This window comes from Macaca fascicularis, chromosome 2, assembly GCF_037993035.2.
Source record: "Macaca fascicularis isolate 582-1 chromosome 2, T2T-MFA8v1.1".
Lineage (NCBI taxonomy): Eukaryota > Metazoa > Chordata > Mammalia > Primates > Cercopithecidae > Macaca > Macaca fascicularis.
The window spans coordinates 14,900,988-14,927,841 of record NC_088376.1 but is presented as its reverse complement, the minus strand read 5'-3'; the positions used below and the strand labels follow the sequence as shown (position 1 = coordinate 14,927,841).

At 39.3% G+C, this 26,854-nt stretch overlaps 1 protein-coding gene across 50 annotated transcripts in view; it reads right to left on the bottom strand.

Moving 5' to 3' along the window:
* Window positions 1-6,756: 6,756 nt before the first annotated feature.
* CLASP2 (cytoplasmic linker associated protein 2) overlaps window positions 6,757-26,854 on the bottom strand; it is a 218,406-nt gene continuing 198,308 nt past the window's right edge. For all 50 annotated transcript variants that reach the window (XM_005545504.4, XM_005545510.4, XM_065539763.1 and 47 more), the window contains 3 exons: window positions 22,972-23,178; window positions 11,408-11,524; window positions 6,757-8,507 (listed from right to left, as the gene is read on the bottom strand). In XM_005545504.4, the coding sequence (XP_005545561.3) occupies window positions 8,421-8,507; window positions 11,408-11,524; window positions 22,972-23,178 (411 nt within the window). In that variant the 3' untranslated portion in view covers window positions 6,757-8,420. The remainder of the gene's footprint in view (window positions 8,508-11,407; window positions 11,525-22,971; window positions 23,179-26,854) is intronic.

Sequence of the window (26,854 nt, the reverse complement as noted above, 5' to 3'; positions counted from 1 at the left end):
TCATTCTCTTAATCACTCTGCTCTACCTCCCTTGGGGAGACAGGGAAACTTGTGGGCCAGATGCTAAGTACTTGATGCGACAGCAGAATGCAAGGGTGATAATGAGAGGGAGGTGGTAGATCTGCCTGTGGTACGAACCTTAAAGGAGGTACGGTTTTTTTTTTTTTTTTTTTTTTTTGAGACGGAGTCTTGCTCTGTCGCCCAGGCTGGAGTGCAGTGGCGCGATCTCGGCTCACTGCAAGCTCCGCCTCCCGGGTTCACGCCATTCTCCTGCCTCAGCCTCCCGAGTAGCTGGGACTACAGGCGCCCACAACCGCGCCCGGCTAATTTTTTGTATTTTTAGTAGAGACGGGGTTTCACCGTGGTCTCGATCTCCTGACCTTGTGATCCGCCCGCCTCGGCCTCCCAAAGTGCTGGGATTACAGGCGTGAGCCACCGCGCCCGGCAGGAGGTACGGTTTAGACAAAATGGGTCTGATTATATGTGCCAAATTTAGAAAAACAAAGACCTCAGTGACAAAGTCAGAATCAGTGAAATTGACATTAGGAACAAGGTAAGCAGAGAGAAAGTGAGAGAGGAATCATAGACAGAAATCTCACGATTCCTGCGGGCAAACACTCTCAACACAGCTGCTTTTTTAAAAAGTTGCTTCAATTTGCCTACTGTGTTCATATGCATATAAAATCATTTATGTAGATATTCTATATATTCTGTCTCAACATCCTTACATATAATCATTCATAGTAATTAGGTTACGTAGTAAACAGGGTTCTAATCACTTTCATATTTTGACCTCATTTAAGATTTTTAAAAAATTTTGTTTTTTTAGACAGGGTCTTGCTGTCACCAGAAGTGCAGTGGCTCAATCTTTGCTAACTGCAGCTTCAAACTCCTGGGCTCAAGTGATCCTACTTCCTCAGCCTCCCAAGTAGCTGAGACTACAGGTGCGGTTATTGTTTATTTTTTATTTTTTTTGAGATCAAGTCTTACTGTGTCGAGTCTTACTGTGTCGTCCAGGCTGGAGTGCAGTAGCACGATCTTGGCTCACTGCAGCCTCTGCCTCCAGGGGCTCAAGTCATTCTTGTACTCTAGCCTCCAGAGTGGCTGGGATTACAGGCCTGCGCCACCATGCCTGGCGAATTTTTGTGTTTTATTTTTAGTACAGACAGGGTTTCACCATGTTGGCCAGGCTGGTCTCAAACTCCTGACCTCAAGCTATCCTTCCACCTTGGCCTCCCAAAGTGGTGTGATTACAGGTGTGAGCCACTGTACCTGGCTTTGAACTTACTTTAATGACTATCAAGTTATTTTATTGTTTTTAACTGTGGAGAAATACACATAACAAAATTTATCATCTTAATCATTGTTAAGTGTTTGGTTCAGTGGTATTAAGCGCATGCACAATGTTGTGCGACCATTATTGCTATCCATCTCCAGACCTCTTATCATCCCAAACAGAAACCCTGTGCCTACTAAATACCTTCTCCTTTCCCCCTGCCCCCAGCCCCTGGCAACCACCATCCTATTTTCTCACATCCAAGTACTAAACAGGCCCAAACCTGCCTAGCTTCTGAGATCTGATGGGATCGGGCCTGTTCAGGGTGGTATGGCCATAGGCCACCATTTTCTTTTCTGTTTTTATGACTTTGACTACTCTAGGTACTTCATATAAGCATAAGCATACAATATATGAATGACAATCTAATGTTTAATACTGCCCAGCCAACCCCAAAGTCATTCACCGCTGCTGACGTGCCTGGAGTAAACCTCACTGTAAGGAAATTCTCACCTATGGGGCCAAATATCAGTTTTTTGAAATAAAAATCACTTTTATGAGACCAAAATTTGAGGGACTAGCCTCGCATTAAACAGAAACTTCAAAATCGAATAAGCTATAGACAATTAGCAGTGACAGTTTGGGCTGGGTTAAGGATCAATGATTTGTGTTGAATATTTGACATGTGAGTTCATCATGTATTAAAAATGAGAGAATTTATCCTAAAATCTATCAGCTAGAAGCGATCTCTAAATTGTTCACCTTTCTATTTATCAGTGTAAAGAACTGATTCAGGCCAGGTGTGACAGCTCATACCTGTAATCCCGCACTTTGGGAGGCAGAGAACAGATGATTGCTTGAAGCCAGGAGTTCAAGACCAGCCTGGGAAACAGTGATATGCCATCTCTACAAAAAATAAACATTCAAAACAAAAATTAGCTGGACATGGTGGTGTGTGCCCATAGTCCTAGCTACTCAGGAGGCTGAGGTGGGAGGACTGCTTGAACCCAGGAGTTTAGGTTACAGTGAACTGATTGTGCCACTGCACTCCAGCCTATGTGACAAAGTGAGAACATATCTCTAGACAAAGTAAGAAATAAAAACTGATTCAGTGCTTTTAACCAGGGCTATCTTAGGACCTATCTATGGGAATTCCTTTGCTTTAGGGTGAGGTTTCTCAACTTGTGCATTGTTGACATTTGAGGTCAGATAATTTTTTGCTGTGGAGGGCTGTCCTGTGTATTGTAGGTTTGGCACCTTCCTTGGCCTGTACCCACTAGATGGTAATAGTACCTCCACATCCAAATTGAGACAATCAAAAATGTCTCCAGATACTGCCAAATGTCTTCCAGCAGGCAAAAGTTACCGGCAGTTGAGAACCACTGCTTTGGGAAGATGGAGAAGAAAAAGCCCATTTTTTTGCTTTATTGATAAAATCTAACTTTGATTTTACATCTCTACTCTGACCTAAACTTTGATGAAAATTATTGTAAATGTGGCTTTAGACTAAAACTAGCAAAACTGTCAGGCAATCTCTTTTTGCATTCACTTCCAATAAATAACAGATTTACACTTTCTTAAGGGGAAAAATACAGCCCTACGAGTCTGACATTAACATTGAATGAATATGGGGAGACCAGAGCTGCACAAAGCATGCTGGTCAGCATGGTTTGCAAAAAGCAGCATCCCTGGGCGCTTTCCTACCCTGAGTAACAGGCCAGCCCCTAGCATACAACTCTAATTTCTGAGGACACATTAACACATTTCTCCTATCACCAGATCCACAACTACATATTTATAGCACGCAGACTGTAGGGGTGTCAGATGCACAGCAGGTAGGTGCTCAAATATTTAATAAGTGAATGAAGGACATCAGAACCAGGTTCGTAGCAGAGGCCAATATGTAAAAAACTGGAGCCTAAACCATCTCACTTCTGGTTTTCAGATGATGTAAAATTGAAATGTTTGAGATGTTAATTCTAATTGCATTATTCTGCTGAAGTCTTCAGGGGGACTCCTTAGCTGACAGACTATATCATAGAATATATATCTTAGAATATCTGTTAGTCCATCTTGGGCCGCTCCCCACTATCTCATGTTCTAGTCAAACCAAGTTGTGTGACAGTGGCCAGTTGGGGAGACACAAAGTGCTATGTTCAGTTTGAAAAAGGAAATTCAACAGTATAACTTTAAGAAGAACTTTTGAAATAGTAACCACTAAAAGAAAATCTATATCCAAGTTTGCTTGCTTGCAAGGATGCACAGATTTTTTTTCTTTTGTATTTTAGAGATGGGGTCTCACTATATTGCCCAGGCTGGCTTCAAACTCCAGGGCTCAAGTGATCCTCTTGACTCCGCCTTCTGAGTATCTGGGACCACAGGTATGTGCCACCACTCATGGCTGTTTTTGCTGAAGATATTTTTAAAGGAGAGGGGAGGGAGATTTTTTAAATTTATGAAAATAAACTGTGGTTTATAAAGTTCCAGTGACATGCCCTAATGCTTCTTGCCATTTTATACATCGCTGCCTTTCTACTTTTGCTTCTCTTCTCTGCTCACTCTATAACCCCCAATGTATCTCAGACACATGCTGCCTTTAGACTAGGTTTAAGCATCACCTCTTTTTCTAGGAAGCGTCTGATGATTACACCTTATTTGCAACTCCCCGGCCCCAGCTCCTATCATTGTAGCGTTTCTATTGTAGCACTAACCACACGGTATTATAGTTATGTGCTTTACTGTGTCCTTGAAGGGAGGTACTCAGATATCTGTTGCATGAATGAATGCAGGTAAATTTGAATACTGAAAATCTGGTCCGTATAAAGTAAAAAAATCTTGTTTCCCTGTTCTACTGTAGATTACCATTGTAATAATAGTTTAAACACTGCTATTTAAGCAACTAGTGTATTTTCAAATAAACAATGACTTTCTATACTTAGCAATTTCATATTAAAGTCATGTATAAAATTGCCTACTATGAAATAATTGTAGATTTGTCAAAGATGTAGCTATTTGTTATAAGAATATTCAGTGGGGCTGGGTGTGGTGGGTCACGCCTGTAATCCCAGCACTTTGGGAGGTCAAGGCGGGTGGATCACGAGGTCAGAAGATCGAGACCATCCTGGCTAACACAATGAAACCCTGCCTCTACTAAAAATACAAAAAAATTAGCTGGGTGTGGTGGCGGGCACCTGTAGTCCCAGCTACTCAGGAGGCTGAGGCAGGAGAATGGCTTGAACCCGGGAGGCAGAGCTTGCAGTGAGCCGAGATCCCGCCTGGGCAACCAGAGCGAGACTCTGTCTCAAAAAAAAAAAACAAAAAAACAAAAAATCAGTCAATATCAACAACCCAAGGATTATGCTGCACACATGGAATGGAACACTTTGCTCCATCAGAAGCTACCTTTTAGAAGAAAGAATATATTCAAAAGTATTGTTAAGGGCCGGGCATGGTGGCTCATGCCTGTAATCCCAGCACTTTGGGAGGCCAAGGTGGGCGAATCATTTGAGGTCAGGATTTCAAGACCAGCCTGGCCAACATGGTGAGATTCCGTCTCTACTAAAAATACAAAAATTAGCCAGGCATGGTGGCAGGCGCCTGTAATCCCAGCTACTCGGGAGGCTGACGCAGGAGAATCGCTTGAACCTGGGAGGTGGAGGTTGCAGTGAGCTGAGATTACATCACTGCACTCCACCCTGCCTGGAGACACTGCTAGACTCCATCTCAAAAAACCACCCTCCCGCCACCACAAAACCCCCAAAAGTATTGTTAAATACATGCATAGAACAAAAGTTTTCAAAATGTTATTCTAGTCCTGTCACTCTTCCAGTGAACAAAATTTAATGTTTCCTTACAGTTTTCAGTATTGCACCAAACTCATTATCTTAGTATTGTAAAAAATAGCAAGCAATACAGATTATCTTTAGTGGTGATATTAAAAGTATTTTTTTTCTTCAGTTTTTCATTATTTTCCAAATATCCTACGATAAAGATGGATAATTTAACTTTTTTTTTTTTTTGAGATGGAGTCTTGCTCTGTCCCCCAGGCTGGAGTACAGTGGCATGATCTCGGCTCACTGCAAGCTCTGCGTCCCGGGTTCAAGCCATTCTCCTGCCTCAGCCTCCCGAGTAGCTGGGAGACTCAGGCGCCCGTCACCACGCCCAGCTAATTTTTTGTATTTTTAGTAGAGACGGGTTTTCACTGTGTTAGCCAGGATGGTCTCGATCTCCTAACCTCATGATCCACCCACCTCGGCCTCCCAAAGTGCTGGGATTACAGGAGTAAGCCACCATGCACAGCCTTTTTTTTTTTTTTTTTTTTACAATGGAATTCCAAGCCTTTTATACAGCTGCAAAACTACTAATTGCAATAAAATGAACTAATACCAGAAGCAAAGATATAAAAAATTAGGTTTAAAAATCCTTATGTATTATGGAGTAATATGCTAATTATCATTTATATTTACTGTAAATGCTATTCTAATTGAGCAATTATAAACTACATTTGAATTAACAAATAGACCTGGCCTTATCAATGATGTTATCAGTAAGATTCCAGTCTTTTACTATAAGGCATAACTTGATAATAAAAGTAATTTTGCCTTAAAGTTTGGTAAGAATAAAATATGAAGGAACACAGCAGATTAACTGCAAAATTGAAGCCTCAGGTTCAAACCACATGTTACTTGAAAATGTCAGAAGTGTATTAGATTTTGAAACCCAGAAGAAATAAACATGTTTTACAATCTGGAATATATAATTTTAATTAGTTCTCAGCAGTGCAGTAAATGAACAACACTAATAACTAATTTGGGAGAGAATAGCAGGAGGAAAAATTTAAACAGTAGCTTTTCGTGACCATTTTTAAGTAGCTGACATCCAAATATGTTTCTGGAATGAACAAATTAAGGGTGTATTGTATACAGTGATTTAAATAATCAATAACTTTCTTACAGTCTTATCAACTGAGATTATAGAATTGTAAACACAATTTTTTCTTGTTTATATCTATTAGCTTTCATTTGGACACATTAAACCATACTTTTCCGTTGTGTAGTTAACTCATTTCTTGAGTGCCTGTCTACCATTAGATGCCAGGTGCTTGATCTAATTTTCCAGTTAGAGTTACTATTCAGCTTAAGTCACTCTACTTAGTTGTCAACAGTAGTTAAAGCAGTATCTTAAACCAGAGGTCAAAATTAAACCAATATTTTGATTTGAAATTATTACAAACATATCCAAAGGTTATAAAATGTTACTGAGAAGAGCTCAATGTTTAAAATGCATTTTCTTCTTACAGATAAGTTGTTATACATGCGTATGTAGCTATATACCTTTGATTGTAGTTGCTACACCTGAAAAATCTTTTCTCCTCAGATCAACTTAGAAAATTCAAGAGACCACCACTGATACAAGACCTTCTAAAGTTAAAACTGAGTGACTTCTTACACAGTGAGACAGAAAAACTGATATACATTAACTTTTTCAAGTAATGTTATGTACAGTTTTATTGCCAGTATATGCACAACAGTAAGCATAGAACTATAAATACACAATGTAATTAACAGTAGAAAACAAAATTGTTACAGGTAGAGGGAGAGGATATAGAGAAACTTTTCCTGCTGCTAGAACAGAAACAAAGGAAGGGGAAAGCCTATGACAAATCATCCATTCAGTACTCCTGTCTTAAATTCTTTACATACATTTCTACATTTTTTTCAATTAAACAAAGTACAGATAACTCTGTAACAATAGCAAATTGCTTCCCTAATAGCTATTTGCCTTTTCAATCAAATTCACTTTATATTAGGATTTAAAAAAAAGTCAAGATGAGAAATCATTAGTATCCTGGTTCCAAATTATCTAATTTGGCCTTTCACCAAAACTGGTAATTTTTGAAAGTCAGCTGCACATGAAAAGAATGGGTGTAGCAAGAGGTGATTAAAAAAATTTGTTAAGAAGTAACAGAAAATCACCCTTTAAGTAGTTTTCCAAAAGACACTATAGGCAGCAGCTCAGTTAAAAGTATTAGCCCTGAAGAGGTAGAGAATTTGAGCCCGTTATACAAAGATAGCCTTGGCACCATCTTCTCTCTCATCAGGATCAGTATTTTCAAGTAAGACAATTTCATGGTAAAAGGAAACCAGGTTCCACCATTTAAATAAAAGGTGCTGGTCACTTCCATGTCTCGATAATTAGTTTGTTTATTACATGAGAAACAGAAGACGGTCAAGGACACACACGCACTTGATTTTTTTGTCTGTTTCCATTATCAAGTTTATTCATAAGTGAATTTGATATTAATAAATACAAAAAAAGCATCATTCACAACAAAGATATAAACAAACCAAAAAAAAAAAAAAAAAAAAAAACAACCCTGCAATAAAACCTTCTATTTCAGTAAGTATCAAGAAAACACAGGCAGATGATTTGGTGCAGCTTTCTTAAGGGATCATAGAAGGGACATGGTTTTAAATAAAGATGGCAAGATCAATAACCAACAGACGATATCAGTTTTATAGAACTGGCTGATTCTGTAACATCTGTCTTTGAGGTTTTAGTTTTCAAACTATAGATCACCCCAAAGAAGTTGCAACTAATGACATGTATCACCATCACACAAACAGAGTCCAGCGGTAGTTCAAATTAGTCCTGCTTTGTTTCACATCATTTAAATATTTCTAGCATAGGACATGATACGGAACAAAACTCAAAGTAGCAATAAAAATATTATTCTGCAGTTGAATAAAAGCAAAAATGTTTTAGACTGTTAAACTTTTAAAGCTTTAAGCATTCCTGTTTAACCAGCATTTAAAAAAATTTATACAATCATAACACTGGCAAAGGTTAATGGGAAGACAAAGTACAAACATGTGAAATGATGAATTAGATTAAAAATTACTTTGTATCGATCATTTGATGTTAATACTGCTTCTTCTTGAATTTGGAATAACTATCATAAAAGTTACATGCAGACTGAGGATAGTCCTCTGTTACAGAAAATACAAAACGAAACGAAACAAAAAACTAAAACTGGGAAACAATAGTAAGTTCCAAAAGATGTGTTTGAGAATTTCCTTTCATTGATGAGGGTGGTCTATCTGTCCTTTCTTTTGAGAGACCTGGTTCGCTGTGATGAGCTTCACTAACTTTGTCCAGAAACATCAGTAGTGGGATCAGCTCCTCCAGAGCCCGTTTGTGCACGTTTGATGTAAAGATTCAGTAGCTTCATCTGCAGATTCAAGCCAAATAAATGTCATTTGAGCAAGCTGCTCCAAATTATAAGATACTCATTAAAATATTATATACATATATGTGAGCTCTGATAGATTTTAGGCTGGGGGTTATTATAATGTCCAAGCTATTGTTGATAATTAAGAATAACAAATTGTTTTTTTGGCTAGCACATCTGAAAAAAATATATAAAATATCAAAAAAGTTTTTAAGTCTTGAAAGTTGTTCATGACGAGTATTTTATGTCTTTTCAAAATATATTGTAGGGATCACATATAAAACTTTTGATATGGTTTGGCTCTGTGTTCCCACTCAAATCTGATCTTGAATTGTAACCTGAATTGTAATCCCCATGTGTTGGGGGAGGGACTTTGTGGGCGGTGACTGAATCACGGGGGCGGTTCCCCTGTGCTGCTCTCGTGATCGTGAATTCTCATGAAATCTGATGGTTTTGTGAGGGGCTTTTCCCTGCTTCGCTCTGCAGCTCTCTCATTCTTCTCCTTCCTGCTATCATGTGAAGAAGGACATGTTTGCTTACCCTTCTGCCATGATTGTAAGTTTCCTGACACCTCTCCAGCCATGAGGAACTGTGAGTCAATTAAACCTCTTTATAAATTACCCAGTCTAGGGCAGTTCTTTTTTTTTTTTGAGACGGAGTCTCACTCTGTCACCCAGGCTGGAGTGCAGTGGCGCAATCTCAGTTCACTGCAAGCTCCGCCTCCCGGGTTCACACCATTCTCCTGCCTCAGCCTCCCAAGTAGCTGGGACTACAGGCGCCCATCACCATGCCCGGCTAATTTTTTTCTATTTTTAGTAGAGACGGGGTTTCACCGTGTTAGCCAGGATGGTCTTGATCTCCTGACCTTGTGATCCACCTACCTCGGCATCTCCAAGTGCTGGGATTATAGGCATGAGCCATCGCACCTGGCCTAGGGCAGTTCTTTATAGCAGCATGAACACAGACTACTATAACATTAAAGGAAACTCAGAAGTCACCATTAAAGCAGTAACAAACAATTGAGCGCTAGGGGTTACACAATATGTTTTACGTTATCTCTTTATCTTCATATTTTATAGATGAGGAAATCACAATATAGAATGGTTAAGTTACAGACTAAGGTCACAGGGGTGAGTAAGAAGTAGGCAAAAACAGGAATTCAGGTATTTGGGTTACAGGACCTAAGATATTAGACCACGAAGCCACTGCTATTCTACCAAGAATGTTTTGAGTATCTCTGTGTCTTTTTGCAGTTTTTGTATGAGATCATGATTTTATGAAGTTTGTAATCAATACACATACAATTCTGTGTTCTACTTTTTTTTTTGAGACAGGGCCTTGCTCTGTTGCCTAGGCTGGAGTGCAGTGGTGTGATCACAGCTTGCTGCAGCCTCAACCTCCTGGGCTCAGGCAATCCTCTTACCTCAGCCTCCCAAGTAGCTGGGACCACAGGCACGTGCAACTGTGCTTGGCTAACTTTTTTTTTTTTTTTTTTGTAAACAGGGTCTTCCTATGTTGACCAGGATGGTCTCGAACTCCTGAGGTCAAGTGATCCTCCCACCTTGGCCTCCCAAGTGCTGTGGGAGCCACATCTGGCCTACTTGTTTCATCTAATGTTATTTCAAAATATTTTTTCCACCTACCTACTGTCTTCATATGTAACATTATTACTGGCTACCTACTGTTCTGATAAAAGTGCTGAATTTTAATTGTTTCAGAAGATTTGCTTTTTAAACATTAACTCATTGATCCAAGAGTTTTTAACCTGGTAGCTATGGGATTCAGGGGATCACAGAACCCTCTGAAACGACACGTAATTGTTTCCATTATGCACTTTTCTATTTTTTTTAAAACTTTGTCTCATGGTTTTATCTGAATGCATTTTTCTGAGATGAGATTTTACCTAAGTCTCAAAGTGGTTTGTAACCCAGAGTTAAGAATTATTGTTTATCTATAACTTATTTAGATACTTAATGTATCTAGGCTCATTTTCCATTATATGTATATTTTGCTTTTTTGCTATTAAAAAATAAATTTGACCACAATAAGACAATCCTTAGGGTTTGAGAAATTCTTTAAGTGACGGTGAGTGCTTTCTGCTAAATGGTTCGTAAGCCATGATTCAACAATCGTAAGTTATCTTCACCCTTGAGAACAAACTTCTAATTCAAAACAATTATTATTATTTTTATTGTTAGAGAGAGGGTCTTCTCAATTTGTTGCCCAGGCTGGTCTCAAATTCCTGGTCTCAAGTGATATTCCCCTCGGTCTCCCAAAGTGATGGGATTACGGGTATGAACCACCTTGGCCACCTTAGTAGAGTAAATTTCAAAGTTCTGGTAGCAGCAATCAAATGAGGAAGGCAAGACTTACTCATTTTTTAAGCCTGAACAATGAATCAGAAAACTTTTAACATACTAAGTTAAAGTTGCACATTAATTTGGATAATAGAGAAGGATAATTTGATTATTATAGTTCTTAAGGGAAAAATTTAAAAATGTGCAAGTATTCTATATTTTGCGAGATATACAGTAATCCATGAATATATAACCATAACAGTCTATTTATTCTTAATAAAACAGTGCTTAGGGGCAAAGATTTGGGTCTGGGATTTTGTAAGAAGTCAGCTGACTATTAAAAATAACTAGCAGCTGAAGGCATTTTCTCTCACAGAAACCTACCAACCATCCCAACAAGCTGCTGACTTCACCTGAGTGAACATCTAACAAATGTTAGAGTAGAAAAAGATAAAATACAAAATAGATATAATAAGGGCAAGTTGGATGCTCAAAGTCTGACTTACTAAATGCCAAATAAAAAGCTTACCGTTACAGACATATAACTAAATTTTGAAGGATGCACTATGGCCACCATCTTTAAAACACAGCAGCACTACTTACTTTACTGCCAGTAAGTTGACTGAGATGTGGTTTTAGTTCATCACCAATTACTGCATGAACAGCCACCAGGCAGAAGACACAAGCTTTCCGAACACTGCTCTCCGAATTATCATAACCCTATGGAGAGAAGTCCACTGTTAGTACTCCTGGGGATCTGAGAAAACTACCTTTTTAACAGGGACAGAAGATGCAACTGAAAGATAAACTCTCCAGCATACTGAGGAGAGAAAAGTGCAGATTGAAGTTAACTTTTTAACCTTTTCAAGCATAGACAATGCCCTTCTCTCCCTTCACTTCCCCTGCTGCGCCCTCACTCTGTTAGCCCTCTCTATCAGTTTCTTACTTAGTCTGGAAAGCTGTACTTCTCTGACTCTGAGGCTGCTCCCTTGACATTTTACCCCGAAAAAGTCTCCAGACTAACTTTTCTAAAGCATTAGGTTTTAAGGCAGTCAGCACTCCTCACTATCCAATAAAACCTAAACTCGTTGGTTTGGTAGCTCAAGGTAGTCCTATAATCTAGGCCTAATTAAGTTTTACATCTGTGTCATCCCTGCAATTACTTTCTCTAATAATCCAGTCTATGTAAACTATTCCCCTATGCTTTTATTGTGCCTTTAATAACCTCATTTTATTTTAAAAAGTATCTTATTTCTTTCTTTTTTTTTTTTTTTTTGAGATGGAGTCTCGCTCTGTCACCCGGGCTGGAGTGCAGTGGCCGGATCTCAGCTCACTACAAGCTCCGCCTCCCGGATTTACGCCATTCTCCTGCCTCAGCCTCCCGAGTAGCTGGGACTACAGGCGCCCGCCAACTCACCCGGCTAGTTTTTTGTATTTTTTAGTAGAGACGGGGTTTCACTATGTTAGCCAGGATGGTCTCGATCTCCTGACCTCGTGATCTGCCCGTCTCGGCCTCCCAAAGTGCTGGGATTACAGGCTTGAGCCACCGCGCCCGGCCAAAAGTATCTTATTTCTAATTGACAAATAATAATTGTATACATTTATGGGATATGTGATGTTTCAATACATGTACACTGTGGAATGACTAAATCAGGCTTATTAACATATCCATCACCTCAGATACTTATCATTTCTTCATGGTAACATTTAAAATCCATTTTCTTTTATAATTGCTATTTTGAAATATACATTATTAACTAGTTACTGTGCTGTGCAATAGATAGCTAGAACCTAATACTCTTTAACTGAAACTTTGTACCTTTTGACCAACATCTTCCCTTTCTCTGTCCATCTCCCCTACTTATGCTTTTGATCACACTACTTAATTTCTTTTTTTTTTTTTTGAGACAGTCTCACCGTCTGCCAGGCTGGAGTGCAGTGGTGCCATCTCAGCTCACTGCAAGCTCCGCCTCCTGGGTTCACGCCATTCTCCTGCCTCAGCCTCCCGAGTACCTGGGACTATAGGTGCTCACCACCACGCCCAGCTAATTTTTTATATTTTTAGTAGAGATGGGGTTTCACCGTGTTAGCCAGGATGGTCTTGATCTCCTGACCTTGTGATCCACCTGCCTCGGCTTCCCAAAGTGCTGGAATTACAGGCATGAGCCACTGTGCCCGGCCTACTTTATTTCAATAGTCTACAGCAATCTTATCCATGAAGTATTTTTGAATCAATTATCTGAATGAATATGCACATTTTACTCAGAGGAAAAATAGAGTTCATCTCCACTAAAATCCTAATCATTTTATCTTTCTAAAGCAACTGCAGAAGCATTAAAATATCAATAGATACCTAGCTAAAAGAAGTATATTATTCCTAAGTCATGCAATCAAACTATGTTAATTTTATTTCCCCTCATCATTTTAATATAACTGTTATTATAATGTAATTTTTCTATATGGTCTTTATAATAATGATATGAGGCATTCATTTAGTATGCTTCCTAATTTAATCATTCTAGAGTATTTTAAGTTTAAATCTTCCTCCCCAATAACCTCCTTCCTGCTAAATTTTTCCTATTACAAATAACATGGCAAACAGTATGGCATTCAGTGTTTAAATATTTAAGTGCCTGGTATGTGACAAGAACAGGCCAGGTAGATAATGTTCAGTGTCCAAAAAGAAACACACTGTCCCTTCCCAGAACAGTGAGGGAATCACATGGCAGAATGAGGTATTATGGGCAAGGAGTGGAACAGGAATGTAATATTTATGATTGGATAATATTCCATTGTATGATATATCATGTTGTTTATCCATTTATTAGTTAATGGATATTTGGGTTGTTCTCACTTTTTGGCTACTGTGCTGCTATGAACATTCACATGTACAACTATTTAAATATTTGCTTTGACTTCTTTTGGGTATACACCTGGGAAGAGAATTGGTGGGTTATATGACAATTTTGTGTTAACTTTATCTTTTTCCCTTTTTTTCTTCTTGAGATGGAGTCTTGCTCTGTTGCCTAGGCTGGAGTGCAGTATGTGATCTCAGCTTACTGCAACCTCCACCTCCAGGGTTCAAGTAATTCTCCTGCCTCTGTCTGCCACATAGCTGCGACTACAGGCACCCGCCACCACACCTGGCTACTTTTTGTATTTTTGGTAGAGATGGGGTTGCATTACGTTGGCCAGGCTGCTTTTGAATTCCCGAACTCAAGTGATTCACCCACTTTGGACTCCCAAAGTGCTGGGATTACAGGCGTAAGCCACTGTGCGCGGCCTTTACGTTAACTTTTTGAGGAACTGCTAAACGGCGTTCCACAGCAGCTGTACCACCAATTTATATTTATGCAAGCAACGTATAAGGGTTCCACTTTTTGTACATCCTCATCAAAACCTGTTATTTTTGTTCTTTTGATCACAACCATCCCAGTGGGTATGAAGTGGTATCTTATTGTGGTTTTGATGTGCATTTCCCTAATCACTAATGACACCAAGCATCTTTTCATGTACTTGCTGGCCATTTGTACATCTTCTTTGAAGAAATACCTATTCAAGTCCTTTGCCCATTTAAAAGTTATTCATCTGTTTGTTGTTGAGTTATAAGAGTTCTTTATATATATTCTGGATAGTAGACTGTTATCAGATATATAATTTGCAAAAATGTTCTCCCATTCTATAGGTTGTCTTTTCAGTTTTTTTATTAGGTCCTGAGATGAACAGAAGTTATTAATTTTGATGAAGTTCAATTAACCTATTTTTAACTTATCACTGATGCTTTCGGTGTCATATCTAATAATCCACTGCCATAGAGGATGACCTCAAATCTAAGGTCATAGAGATTTATCGCCATGTTTTCTTCTATGAGTTTTATAGTTTTAGTTGCTATATTTAGATCACTGATTTGTTTGAGTAAATTTTGTTTATGGTACGTGGTCACTGAAGTCTCTTTGTTACCTCAGCGGTCAGTCAATGACCTGACAGAGATTTCCTTAAATGCCTGGCGTCAAAACAAAACAAGACACACTCTCCCAGTCTTTGCAGATTGACTCTGAGCTGGGTAATCATTCAGTGAGCTAGGCTGCTTACAATTCTGTGTTAGCCCAACTCCTACTTGCATGGAGCCCAAAGAACATCCAGAGGTCCAAGCCTAGGGTCCTCTAAGACAGTGGTCCCCAACCTTTTTGGCACGAGGGACTGGCTTCGTGGAAGGCAATTTTTCCATGGATGGGGCAGGGTGATGGCGGGATGGTTTCGGGATGAAACTGTTCCACCTCAGACAATCAGACATTAGATTCTCATAAGAAGCATGGAACCTAGATCCCTCATATGTGCAGTTCACAATAGGCTTCGTGCTTCTGTAAGAATCTAATGTCACTGCTGATCTAACAGGAAGCGAAGCTCAGGTGGTAATGCTCGCTTGCCCACTGCTCACCTCCTGCTGTGTCGCCCAGTTCCTAACAGGCCACGGACCAGTACCAGTCCATGGCCTGGGGGTTAGGGACCCCTGCTCTAAGGTCTTTTGTGAGCATACTTTTGGTGGATTCCTCAGTACACGTGGTAGCCCAGCAAAACCTTTATTTCACCAATTATCTTCTTCCTCAGCTTCCTCCTTCCCAGGCTTTTGTTTGCTGCTTGTCTTGTCTGCTCTCCCTTGCCTCAGGTGGCTATGGGTAGTATGTTTTTTAAATCTTTTCAATAGATGCCACTTAGGAAGCCACTTAAGCCTGATGGGAGGTGAAACAAAGGCTAATCTCTGTGCCAGCCTCTCAGGGAATGCCAGAGATAAAAACAACAGCAACAACAACAAAAAACACAACCACAATTTTTTGAGAACAAGGTCCATGTTCCTCCTGGCACCAGCAAGCTACACCACAAATATGGGCCACCATCACCAAGGCTACTGAGCATGGTGGATGGTAGGCAGTTAAGTAAGTTTCTTACTGAAAGTAAAAAAGTATTTTCAGTACATGAAAAAGAATGAAGTTGAAACCCTACCTCACACCATATACAGAAATTAACTCAAGGAGTGATGCACAGAAAATGGCAGACAGAGTAGGAAGCTCCAAGAATTGACCCCTCTACTTAAGCAACCACTGAGCTGGCAAAAATGAACAGAATCATTCTACAATAATATATGAAGTGATTTTCAGCAGCTGCTAAAATCATTAGGTGAAAAGATGATGGGGCAAGGTATATAATGGAGGGGTTAGACTAATAACATCTGAACCTACTGATCAATCTTAACATCACTAAAGGTGGGACAACTAGACATTATGTGTCGTTCAATCAGATGCCACCTAAAAAAGTTTTCTTGTTTAGTTTCATGGCTCATGCCTATAATCCCAACACTTTCGGAGGTGGAGGCAGGAGGAATGCTTAAGCCCAGGAGTTGGAGACCAGCCTAAGCAACATAATAAGAAACTGTCTCTACAAAAAATTAAAAACATTATCCAGGCAACTCACCACCTAAAACAAACAGGAAATTAAGCCAGAAATTAATCTTTAAAACATTATACTATGTTCTGGAAGTATTAAGCCAGAAAGTAATTTTAAAAACGTTATCCTAGGTCCTGAGAGTGTAAACTTCATGAAGTATTTAATATGACATGATACTTAGAATTTGCTTTGAAATAGGCAGGGTGCAGTGGCTCACGCCTGTAATGCCAGTACTTCAGGAGGCCGAGGCGGGTGGAACATGAGGTCAGGAGTTCAAGACCAGTCTGGCCAAGATGGTGAAACCTCGTCTCTACTAAAAACTACAAAAATTAGCCAGGCATGGTGGCAGGCACCTGTCATCCCAGCCAGATACTCGGGAGGCTGAGGCAGGAGAATCACTTGAACCTGAGAAGCAGAGGTTTCAGTGAGCTGAGATTGTGCCACTGCACCCCAGCCTGGGCGACAGAGTGAGACTCTGTCTCAAAAAAAAAAAAAAAAAAAAAAAGAATTTGCTTTGAAATAAAATTTGATTGTAGCGTTATTCTAAAGTACTGAAAGTAAGCCTCTTTCTTTCATTAAGTACTCTCTTGGTTACTACAAGTTTTTGGTTAGATCCTAGAGTTCCAAAAAAGTTGATTCTATTCATTTTTTGCCAGCTCAGTGGTTGCTTAAGTAGAAGGATCAATTCTTGGAGCTTCCTACTCTGTCTGCCATTTTCTGTGCATCACTCCTTGAGTTAATTTCTGTATATGGTGTGAGGCAGGGGTTCATCTTCATTGTTTTTCATGTGGAAACCCAGCTGTCCTAGCATCACATTTATTAAAAATACCCTTCTTCCCCACAAAACACTGTGATAATTGCCTATAAATGTGAGGGTTATTTTTGGATTCTATTTCATTGATCTATAAGTCTACCTTTACAACGGTACCATGTTGTCTTTACTATCATAGCTTTGTAATACATTTTAAAATTGGGAGTGTGAGTACTCCAATTTTGTTCTTCTTTTTCAAGTTGATTAGATTCTTTTTTTTTTTTTTGAGATGGAGTTTCACTCTTGTTGCCCAGGCAGGAGTGCAATGGAGCGATCTTGGCTCATTGCAACCTCCGCTTCCCAGGTTCAAGTGATTCTCCTGCCTCAGCCTCCTGAATAGCTGGGATTACAGGGGTGCACCACCACAACTGGCTGATTTTTTTGTATTTTTAGTAGAGATGGGGTTTCACCATGGCCAGGCTGGTCTTGAACTCCTGACCTCAGGTGATCCGCCTGCCTCAGCCTCCCAGAGTGCTGGGATTACAGGTGTGAGCCACCATGCCCGGCCAAGTTGATTAGATTCTTGAGACTCTTTAAATCTTTAACAGTTGATAACCTCCTCTTCCTCTTTCTTCGTGCCATTTCTTTACTAAAGGAATTTGGCATTTTTCCTCACAGAATTTCCTACATTCTGAATTTGACTGAATATACCCTTAAGGTACAATTTAACACACTTCTCTATTCTCTGAACTTCCTTTAAACTGACAGTTAAACTGAAGACTTGATTAGATTTCGGTTCAACTGCTTCAGAAAAGAAAACTTTTTATTTTTATTTTTTGGAGACAGGGTCTTGCTGTCACTTAGGCTGAATGAAGTGCAGTGGTATGATCACAGCTCACTGCAGTCTCCACCTACTGAGCTCAAGTTATCCTTCTACTTCAGCCCCCCAAGTAGCTGGGACTACAGGCACATGTCACCATGACTGGCTAATTTTTAAAATTTTTTTGTAGCGATAGTTTCTTATTATGTTGCTTAGGCTGGTCTCCAACTCCTGGGATTAAGCAATCCTCCTGCCTTAGCCTCCCAAAGTGTTGGGTTTACAGGCATGAGCCATCAAGCCAGGCAAGAAAACTTTTCGTCTAGTTGTCTCACCTTCAGTGATATTAAGATTGATCAGTAGGTTCACATGTTGTTAGTCTAACTCCTCCATTATATACCCTGCCCCATCATCTTTTTACCTAATGATGTTGGTGGCTACTGAAAATCACTTCATATATCCATCATTTCAATGAGGCCAAATATATATGTGTGTGTGTGTGTGTGTGTGAGCGTGTATATGTGTGTGTGTGCATATATATATACACACACATACACACACACATAAAATATATACATATTTTTTGGAGACAGGCTCTTGCTTAGTCACCCAGGCTGGAATGCAGTGGCATGATCACAGCACACTGCAGCTTCAAATTCCCAGGCTCAGGTGATTCTCCCACCTCAGCCTGCTGAATAGCTGGGACTACAGGCATGCTACCATGAGCCACTAAACCAGGCAAGAAAACCTGGCTAATTAAAATCTTTTTGTAGAGACGAGGCATCACTATGTTGCCCAGGCTGGTCTCGAACTTCTGGGCTCAAGTGATCCTCCTACCTTGGCTTCCCAAAGTGCTAGGATTACAGGTGTGAGCTACCACATACTACCAAAAAAAAAAAAAAAAAAAAAACACACACACACACACACACACACCCCCCTCCACCTCCCGGGTTCAAGCCATTCTCCTGCCCCAGCCTCCCGAGTAGCTGGAACTACAGGTGCCGGCCACCAGCCCAGCTAACTTTTGTATTTTTAGTAGAGACGGGGTTTCACCATGTTGGCCAGGCTGGTCTCGACCTTCTGACCTCAAGTGACCTGCCCTCCTTGGCCTCCCAAAGTGCTGGGATTACAGGCATGAGCCACCACACCTGATCAAGAATAATTTTATAAGTCAATAATTTTTTTCTAAATTTACTAACTGGAATCCTTCTAAAAGTACTTCATCTCATCAAATATTTGGTTGTCCTGAAAACAGGATAGGTAGTCTATGTGCTTTGATTCTTTCTCTTTATTAACCAATTTTGGGAATAACCCAATAATCTTGAAAGTTGGCCAGTTTTTAAAGTATCAATATAAACTCATGAATTTCACTTTAAAATTTGATGTATTTTAATTCATTGTAGCATTATTCTTTTTGACCCTCAAATATGAACAGTTTTCTTGCTTTCAGACAAGAATTCCCAGGCTCATTTTATACGTTATCTGCTCCAAACCTGGACTCACATTTTCCCAAAGACACCTGACTCTTTTGAGTGGAAAATGGTATCTGAAGACCACAATCTGGGTGGTAGGGATGCTCAGTTTTTCTGAGTTGATACTGTCCCAGAGGCTAGTAGGAAACATTTTTTGAGATACGAAATTAAACAATATTTTCATTTTGACATATCCAATTCAAAGTTAAGATTTTAAGATTTACTTCATTTTATGGCATCATTATTTGCTTTGTCCTAATCTATCTTATCTATCGATATGTGTATCAATGTTATTACTATTCAAAAATAACCATACCAGCATCTTTCCTATGAATATATTGAATGCAGTTCAAGATTTCTTTGCAGTTTCTTTCATCTTTAGGGTATATTCCACTAAAGACTGGTAGTAAAATATTATTTATTGAGCTGGCTGCTCTGTTTTGAATAGATCTATTGTCTAATTCCCCCTTTACAAGCTTTAAAAAATCTGATTCATGCTTTTTATTAGTTTCTATAGTTTTCTTACATTTTTTTTTACCTTGTTTTCTTAAGTTTGGGTTTAAGTTTTCATTTGCTTTGTGTCCATGTGTCTAGTGTACCTTCACTGTAGGTATACCTCACGCCACTATTTTTTTCCTCTTTTTTGAAGAATAGGCAATATCTTTGGGTTTGACCTCCACAACCCTTTTCCATTGCTCATGTGTAAGCGAAAGACACTTTTCTGTATTCTATATTTTAAAATGAATTTTCTGTGTGGGGGAGTGGGTTGCGCCATGAAAGTTTTTCTAGCTTTACAGCTGCAGGATTCTTTCTTCTTGTTACCCTTTTTAAAAAAAATATGGCCTTTGGGTAGCCACCTCTGTCACAATATTGCTACAATGCTCAGTTTATTTTACTTTAGATTCAGAGGGTACATGTGTAGGTTTATTACGTAAGTATACTGTGTGTGATGCTGAGGGTTTGGGCTTCTACTGATCCCCTACCCAAACAGTGAACACAATATCCAATGGGTAGTTTTTCAACCCTACCCTTTTCTCCCAACCGCTTTTGGAGTTTCCAGTTGTCTATTGTTCCCATTTTTCATGTCCATGTGTACCCAATATGTTTAGCTCTCAGTTATAAGCAAGAATATGTGGTATTTTGTTTTCTGTTTCTGTGTTAATTCACTTAGGATAATGGCCTCCAGATGCATCCATGTTGCTGCAAAGGACATGGTTTTGTTCTTTTTTATGGTTGTGTAGATGCTCAGTTTAGACTCTAGTCAGTGGATTTTTTGCTAAATAAGCTCTTTCCAGAAGGGAGCTTTTGCAAGGTATTTCTAAGAGCCCTGAGGATCCATGCCAACCCAGCATGATTTGGGCTTCCCGCAGTATCTTTGCTTTTACCTCCAAATTTTTATCAGTTACGTATACTTAGCCTTTCACTCTGAATGGAGACATCTCTTTTAGGGGTGAGAACTTGGGTGATTCTCTGGCCCCAGGGTCTTAAAAGTAACTTTTGACTTTCCTTCACACTTTTCCATACCACTGATATTTGCAGGGAACTTGCTGCTAGTGGTGGTTTGGCCTTATCTGCTCATATTTTGGGGTTCACTGGGATACCTTTTCCTAATTTTGTTGATGTTTTTCATGTTTTTTTTGTATGCAATTCTAGCTGCTCAGTGAGATAATTTTCTGGTGAGAAAATCTGAAGGCATTCAAAAAGCATATTGCCATTGCCTTCTTGCCTTTCATTGCTCTGGTCCTAATACCTACACATCTTAATTTTAATAGTCTATAGCAAAGAGTTAAAATGCTAATATTTAGGTTCATTAGCGTTCTTTTGCTTTTCTGATAGGTAAGATGCCTTTTCCCAATAATCATGTATGCAATAAAATCCTGCACCAACCTATCATCAGAGGAAATAAATTTATAAGAACTTAAAGCCATAATGGCTCTTTGCTAGTATCCTAACACTCTTTAAGTTACTTATCCAGCAAATATGGATTCAGTACCCATTATATATATGACATATACATATTATACATATTATAAATCTTTTTTTTTGTTTGTTTGAGACAGAGTCTTGCTCTGTTGCCCAGGCTGGAGTGCAGTGGCACGATCTTGGCTCACTGCAACCTCCACCTCTTGGGTTCAAGCGATTCTCCTGCCTCAGTCTCCCGAGTAGCTGGGATTACAGGCATGTGCCAACACACCTGGCTAATTTTGTATATTTAGTAGAGACAGGGTTTCTCCATGTTGGTCAGGCTGGTCTTGAACTCCTGACCTCAGGTGATCCACCGCCTTGGCCTCCCAAAGTGCTGGGATTACAGGTGTGAGCCACTGTGCCCAGCCTATACTCTGTTCTTAGTATTAAGGCACAGACAAAGAGATTTGGATCTTATGTTAGGACCTCCCAATTTAGTAATATTAAGCTTAGAATAGAATTTAAAATACAATACTATAGATGTATAATGATTAGTTCTCTTTAGGAGGGTTCTTAATATATATACTATGTAATATTAGCCATTAAAATCACATTGCAAAATATTATTTATTGGATGGAAAGAGTTCACAATGTATGGCTAAGTTAAAGCATGTTATAAAACACATCTCATTTTTGTTAAAATGTTTCTATGATTGGGTTTATGTAGCTAAAGAGAAACACATTACATCAATGACTGTAAATTAGTATAACCACTTTGGAGTGAAATCTGGTAACACCTAGAAATTCTGTTTCTAGATGTATATATGTCAGTGCATGAAGATATTACAAGGAAATTCATTATAATATTTGTCAATAAAAAGGAAATAATCCAAATATTTATCAACAGATGAACAGATTAACAATTTGTGGCGGGCCGGGCGCGGTGGCTCACGCCTGTAATCCCAGCACTTTGGGAGGCCGAGGCGGGCGGATCACAAGGTCAGGAGATCGAGACCACAGTGAAACCTCGTCTCTACTAAAAATACAAAAAATTAGCCGGGCGCGGTTGTGGGCGCCTGTAGTCCCAGCTACTCGGGAGGCTGAGGCAGGAGAATGGCGTGAACGCGGGAGGCGGAGCTTGCAGTGAGCTGAGATCGCGCCACTGCACTCCAGCCTGGGCAACAGCGTGAGACTCCGTCTCAAAAAAAAAAAAAAAAAAAAAAAAACAAAAAAAACAATTTGTGGCATATACATAAATGACATATTATTCATTCATAAAAAGGAATGAAATTCTAATACAAGCTACAACATGGATGAACCCTGAAAACATTATGCTAAGTAAAATAAGCCAGACTTAAAAGGACAAATATTGTATTATTACACTTATAAGGAATCTAGCAGAAAATAGAATAGAGGTTACCAGGTGCTGGGGGGGAATGGAGGGAGAAAGGAATGGGGTTATTGCTTAATGGGTACAGAGTTTCGGTTTGGGATGATGAAAAATTTCTGTATATGGATAGTAGTGATGGTTGCATAACATTGTGAATGTATTTAATGCCCCTAAATTGTACACTTAAAAATGGTTAATTATATGTTATGTAAATTTTACCACACCCACATCTATAATCCCCTGGCTAGTTATGAAAAAGTCTTTGTCCTGAATATTGCAGACAAACAGGAGGAAGGCTTGATCATGCCAGTAATGATGCCTGGAAAGTACCTAAAATAACTGAACCCCAAATGTATCATGGCTCATTCCTCTCAAAGCTTTGTTGCTTACCTGTATCAGACCTGGCATAATCTCTGGCAAAAGGAGGTTAAGGGTTTCCTTGGACACTCTTTCTATCACTTTTGTTTGCATTTTGATTGCAGCCAGATTAATTGGATAGTCTGCAGTTTGGATGATAGGACAAAGCACTTTGATGCACTGCTCTGGACTAATTGAAGTGGCCAACACTGATGCTGCTTCCTCGGCAGATCTCACCACCTAAAAAAAAATAGGAAAGTAAGCCAGAAAGTATTTTTAAAATATTATACTATGTCCTGGAAGTATAAACTTCATTAAGTATTTAATATAATATTTGGAATTTGCTTTGAAAATGCTACAGTAAACAAACATGAAAAGTGAGGGTGCAGATTACAGATACAAAGGACTGGCAAAATGTCAGTTAACAGCTGAAGCTAGATGATGGATAAATGGGCTTTATTACACTATTTTCCCTTCTTGTGTTCTTTTTTGCTGTTGGCTAAAGTAGTTTTTTTTTTTTTTTTTTTGAGACACGGTCTTGCTCTGTCACCCAGGCAGGAGTGCAGTGGCTTGATCATCAATCACTGCAGCCTCAAACTCCCAGGCTCAAGTGAGACTCCCACCTCAGCCTTCTGAGTAGTTGGAACTTTTTTTTTTTTTTTTAAGTAGAGATGAGGTCTTGCTATGTTGCCCAGGGTGATGTTAAACTCCAGAGCTCCAGCAATCCTCCTGCCTCGGCCTCCCAAAGTGCTGGGATTACAAGTGTGAGTTGCCGCGCGCCGCCTTAAAGTAGTTTTTAAATCAAATTGTGGTCTAGTTGTATTAGGGTGAGGAGGCTCTATTTACTTAAGACTACAATGTGACTGGAGTCCCCTGCATAAGCCACGCTGAAGCCCTGCTCATTATTAGTACTCTCATCTCTAGGAGTGCTTGAGCCCTTTGCATCACATAAATAAAATAAAAATCATATGATTAATGTGTTGTCAAAAGTTAACATACTATTCCTCCTTGTTTTCATAATGATTTTCTTTCTTCTGTATTGAGCTTTGGGGAGGGTAAAACACTGGTTTCATGATGATGACAAGAAATGGCTGTCTATCTTCTTATTAGAGTCTGTAATCTCTAAAGACAGTCTTAAGATCATGTAAAAATAACTGCTTTTGATGCTACTTTGGCAGTGTCTCACTTATGATCTCAATAGGTGAAAAATGCTTAGAAAGGTACAGTGGGAAATACACTTAAAAAAAAAAAAAAAAAAAAAAAAAGCCAGGCGCGGTGGCTCACGCCTATAATCCCAGCACTTTGGGAGGCCAAGGCAGGCAGATCATGAGATCAGGAGATCGAGACCATCCTGGCTAACATGGTGAAACCCCATCTCCACTAAAAATACAAAAAATTGGCCGGGTGTGGTGGCACGCACCTGTAGTCCCAGCTACTTGGGAGGCTGAGGCAGGAGAATCGCTTGAACCCGGGGAGGCGGAGATTGCAGTGAGCCAAGATCATGCCACTGCACTCCAGCCAGGGCGACAGAGCGAGACTCCGTCTAAACACAAACAAACAAACAAACAAAAACAAAAACAAAAAAAGAAAATACACTGGACGTTAGAAGACCCAGGGCCAATTTCAGCTTTAATACCTTAAGAGTGTCAATTTTATATTTTGTAGGGATGCTACAGGCCTTATTTGGGTCAAAAGGTAAATAACTACAAATATTAGACATCGTTTTTAAACTTTCAGTGAAATGCCATAGGTGTATCACTACTAAACACTGATGGAATAAAACAAAATCAGAAACAGAAAACAAAACTGGGCTGGGCAAGGTGGCTCAAATCTGTAATCCCAGCACTCTGGGAGGCCAAGCCAGGCAGATCACTTGAGGCCAGGAGTTCGAAACTAGCCTGGCAAACACAGCAAAACCCCGTTTCTACACAAAAATTAGCAGGGCATGTTGGTGCACACCTGTAATTCCAGTTATTTGGGAGGCTGAGGCAGGAGAACCTGTTGAACCCAGGAGGCAAAGGTTGCAGTGGGCTATCGTGCCACTGCACTCCAGCCTGGGTGACAGAGCGAGACTCGGTCTCAAAACAAAGAAAACCCAAAACCCCTGCAAAAATCCAGATATATTTAAAAGTTATGATTCACTCTTCTAGAAGAGTTACAGTCAAATCTTTTAAAAAAGTAATTGCCCCAAGGGTTTCAATTTCCCTGCATCCTCACCAACGTATTGTCTGTATTTCTTTTGGGTGTTAAGTGATCTCTCACTGTGGCTTTGGTTACATTTTCCTAATGACTAATGATGTTGACCATCTTTTCATGTGCTTATTGCCATTTGTGTATCTTTGGAGAAATGTTTATTCAGATCCTTTGTCCATTTAAAAAATTGGGCCATCTTTTCATTGCTGTGTTGTAAGAATATATATTATGGATATTAGTACCTTATCAGATACATGTCTGCAAAATTTTTCTCCCATTCTGTGAGTTATCTTTTCACTTTCAGGATAATGTCCTTTGAAAGACAGAAAATATTTTCTTTGATTTTTAAAATTTATTTTATTTTTATTTTTGAGACAAGTCTTGCTCTGTCACCCAGACTGGAATGCAGTGGCATGATCTTGGCTCACTGCAGCCTCCGCCTCCTGGGTTCAAGCAATTCTCCTGCCTCAGCCTCCCAAATAGATGGGATTAGATGTATCCACCATGACACCTGGCTAATTTTTGTATTTTTAGTGAAGATGGGGTTTTGTCATGTTGGCCAGGCTGGTCTCGAACTCCTTACCTCAAGTGATCCACCTGCCTCAGCCTCCCAAAGTGTTGGAATAACAGGCGTAAGCCATCATGCCTGGCCAAATTTGTTTTAAAAGTGTTACCTCTAGCTGACCACTAAGCTAATAAAGCACAAAAGTATTTAATTTTGAAGAAGTCCAAATTATCTTTTTTGTTGTTGCTGGTTGCTTCTGCTTTTAGTTATATTATGAAATCACTGCCTAATCCAAAGTAATAAAGATTTATACCTCTGCTTTCTTTGGAGAGGTTTATAGCTTTAGCTCTTGCATTTGGCTCTGATTCATTTTATCTCGTTTCTATTTTAACCTTCCTTTTTTGATCTGTCTTTTGCTTCTGTCTTGGTTCTACCAGAGATACTTAATGCTATTTCTCAGTTGCTTTCTCTTAGATATATAGTCCTTACAGAACTAAAAGTAGAACTACCATTTGATCCAGCAATTCCACTACTGGGTATCTACCTAGAAAAAAAGAAGTCATGATATGAAAAAGGTACTTGTACACAGGTGTTTATAGCAGCACAATTTGCAATTGCAAAAATACGGAAAAAGCCCAAATGCCCATCAATCAATGAATGAAGAAATTTTGTATGTGTATATATATACACACACACACCAAGTGTATGTGTATATATATATACACACACACACACACCAAGTGTATGTGTATATACACACACACACACCAAGTGTATGTGTATATACACACACACACACCATGGAATACTACTCAGCCATAGAAATGAAGGAAATAATGGCATTCGCAGAAACCTGGATGGAATTGGTGACCTTTATTCTAAGTGAAGTAACTCAGGAATGGAAAACCAAACATCATACGTTCTCATTCATAAATGGGAGCTAGGCTACAAGGGTGCAAAGGTATAAAATGATACAATGGACTCTGGGGACTTGGGGGAAAGAGTGGGAGCAGGATGAGGGATAAAAGACTACACACTGGGTAGAGTGTACACTGCACAGGTGATGGATGCACCAAAATCTCAGAAATCACCACTAAATAACTTATTCATATAACCAAACACCATGTTGCTCAAAAAATCTATTGAAATAAAAAAAATGTAGTCCCTATTTGAATTTTTTTTCTCATTCTTTCTGAGAGTATAATACAAATCCTCACA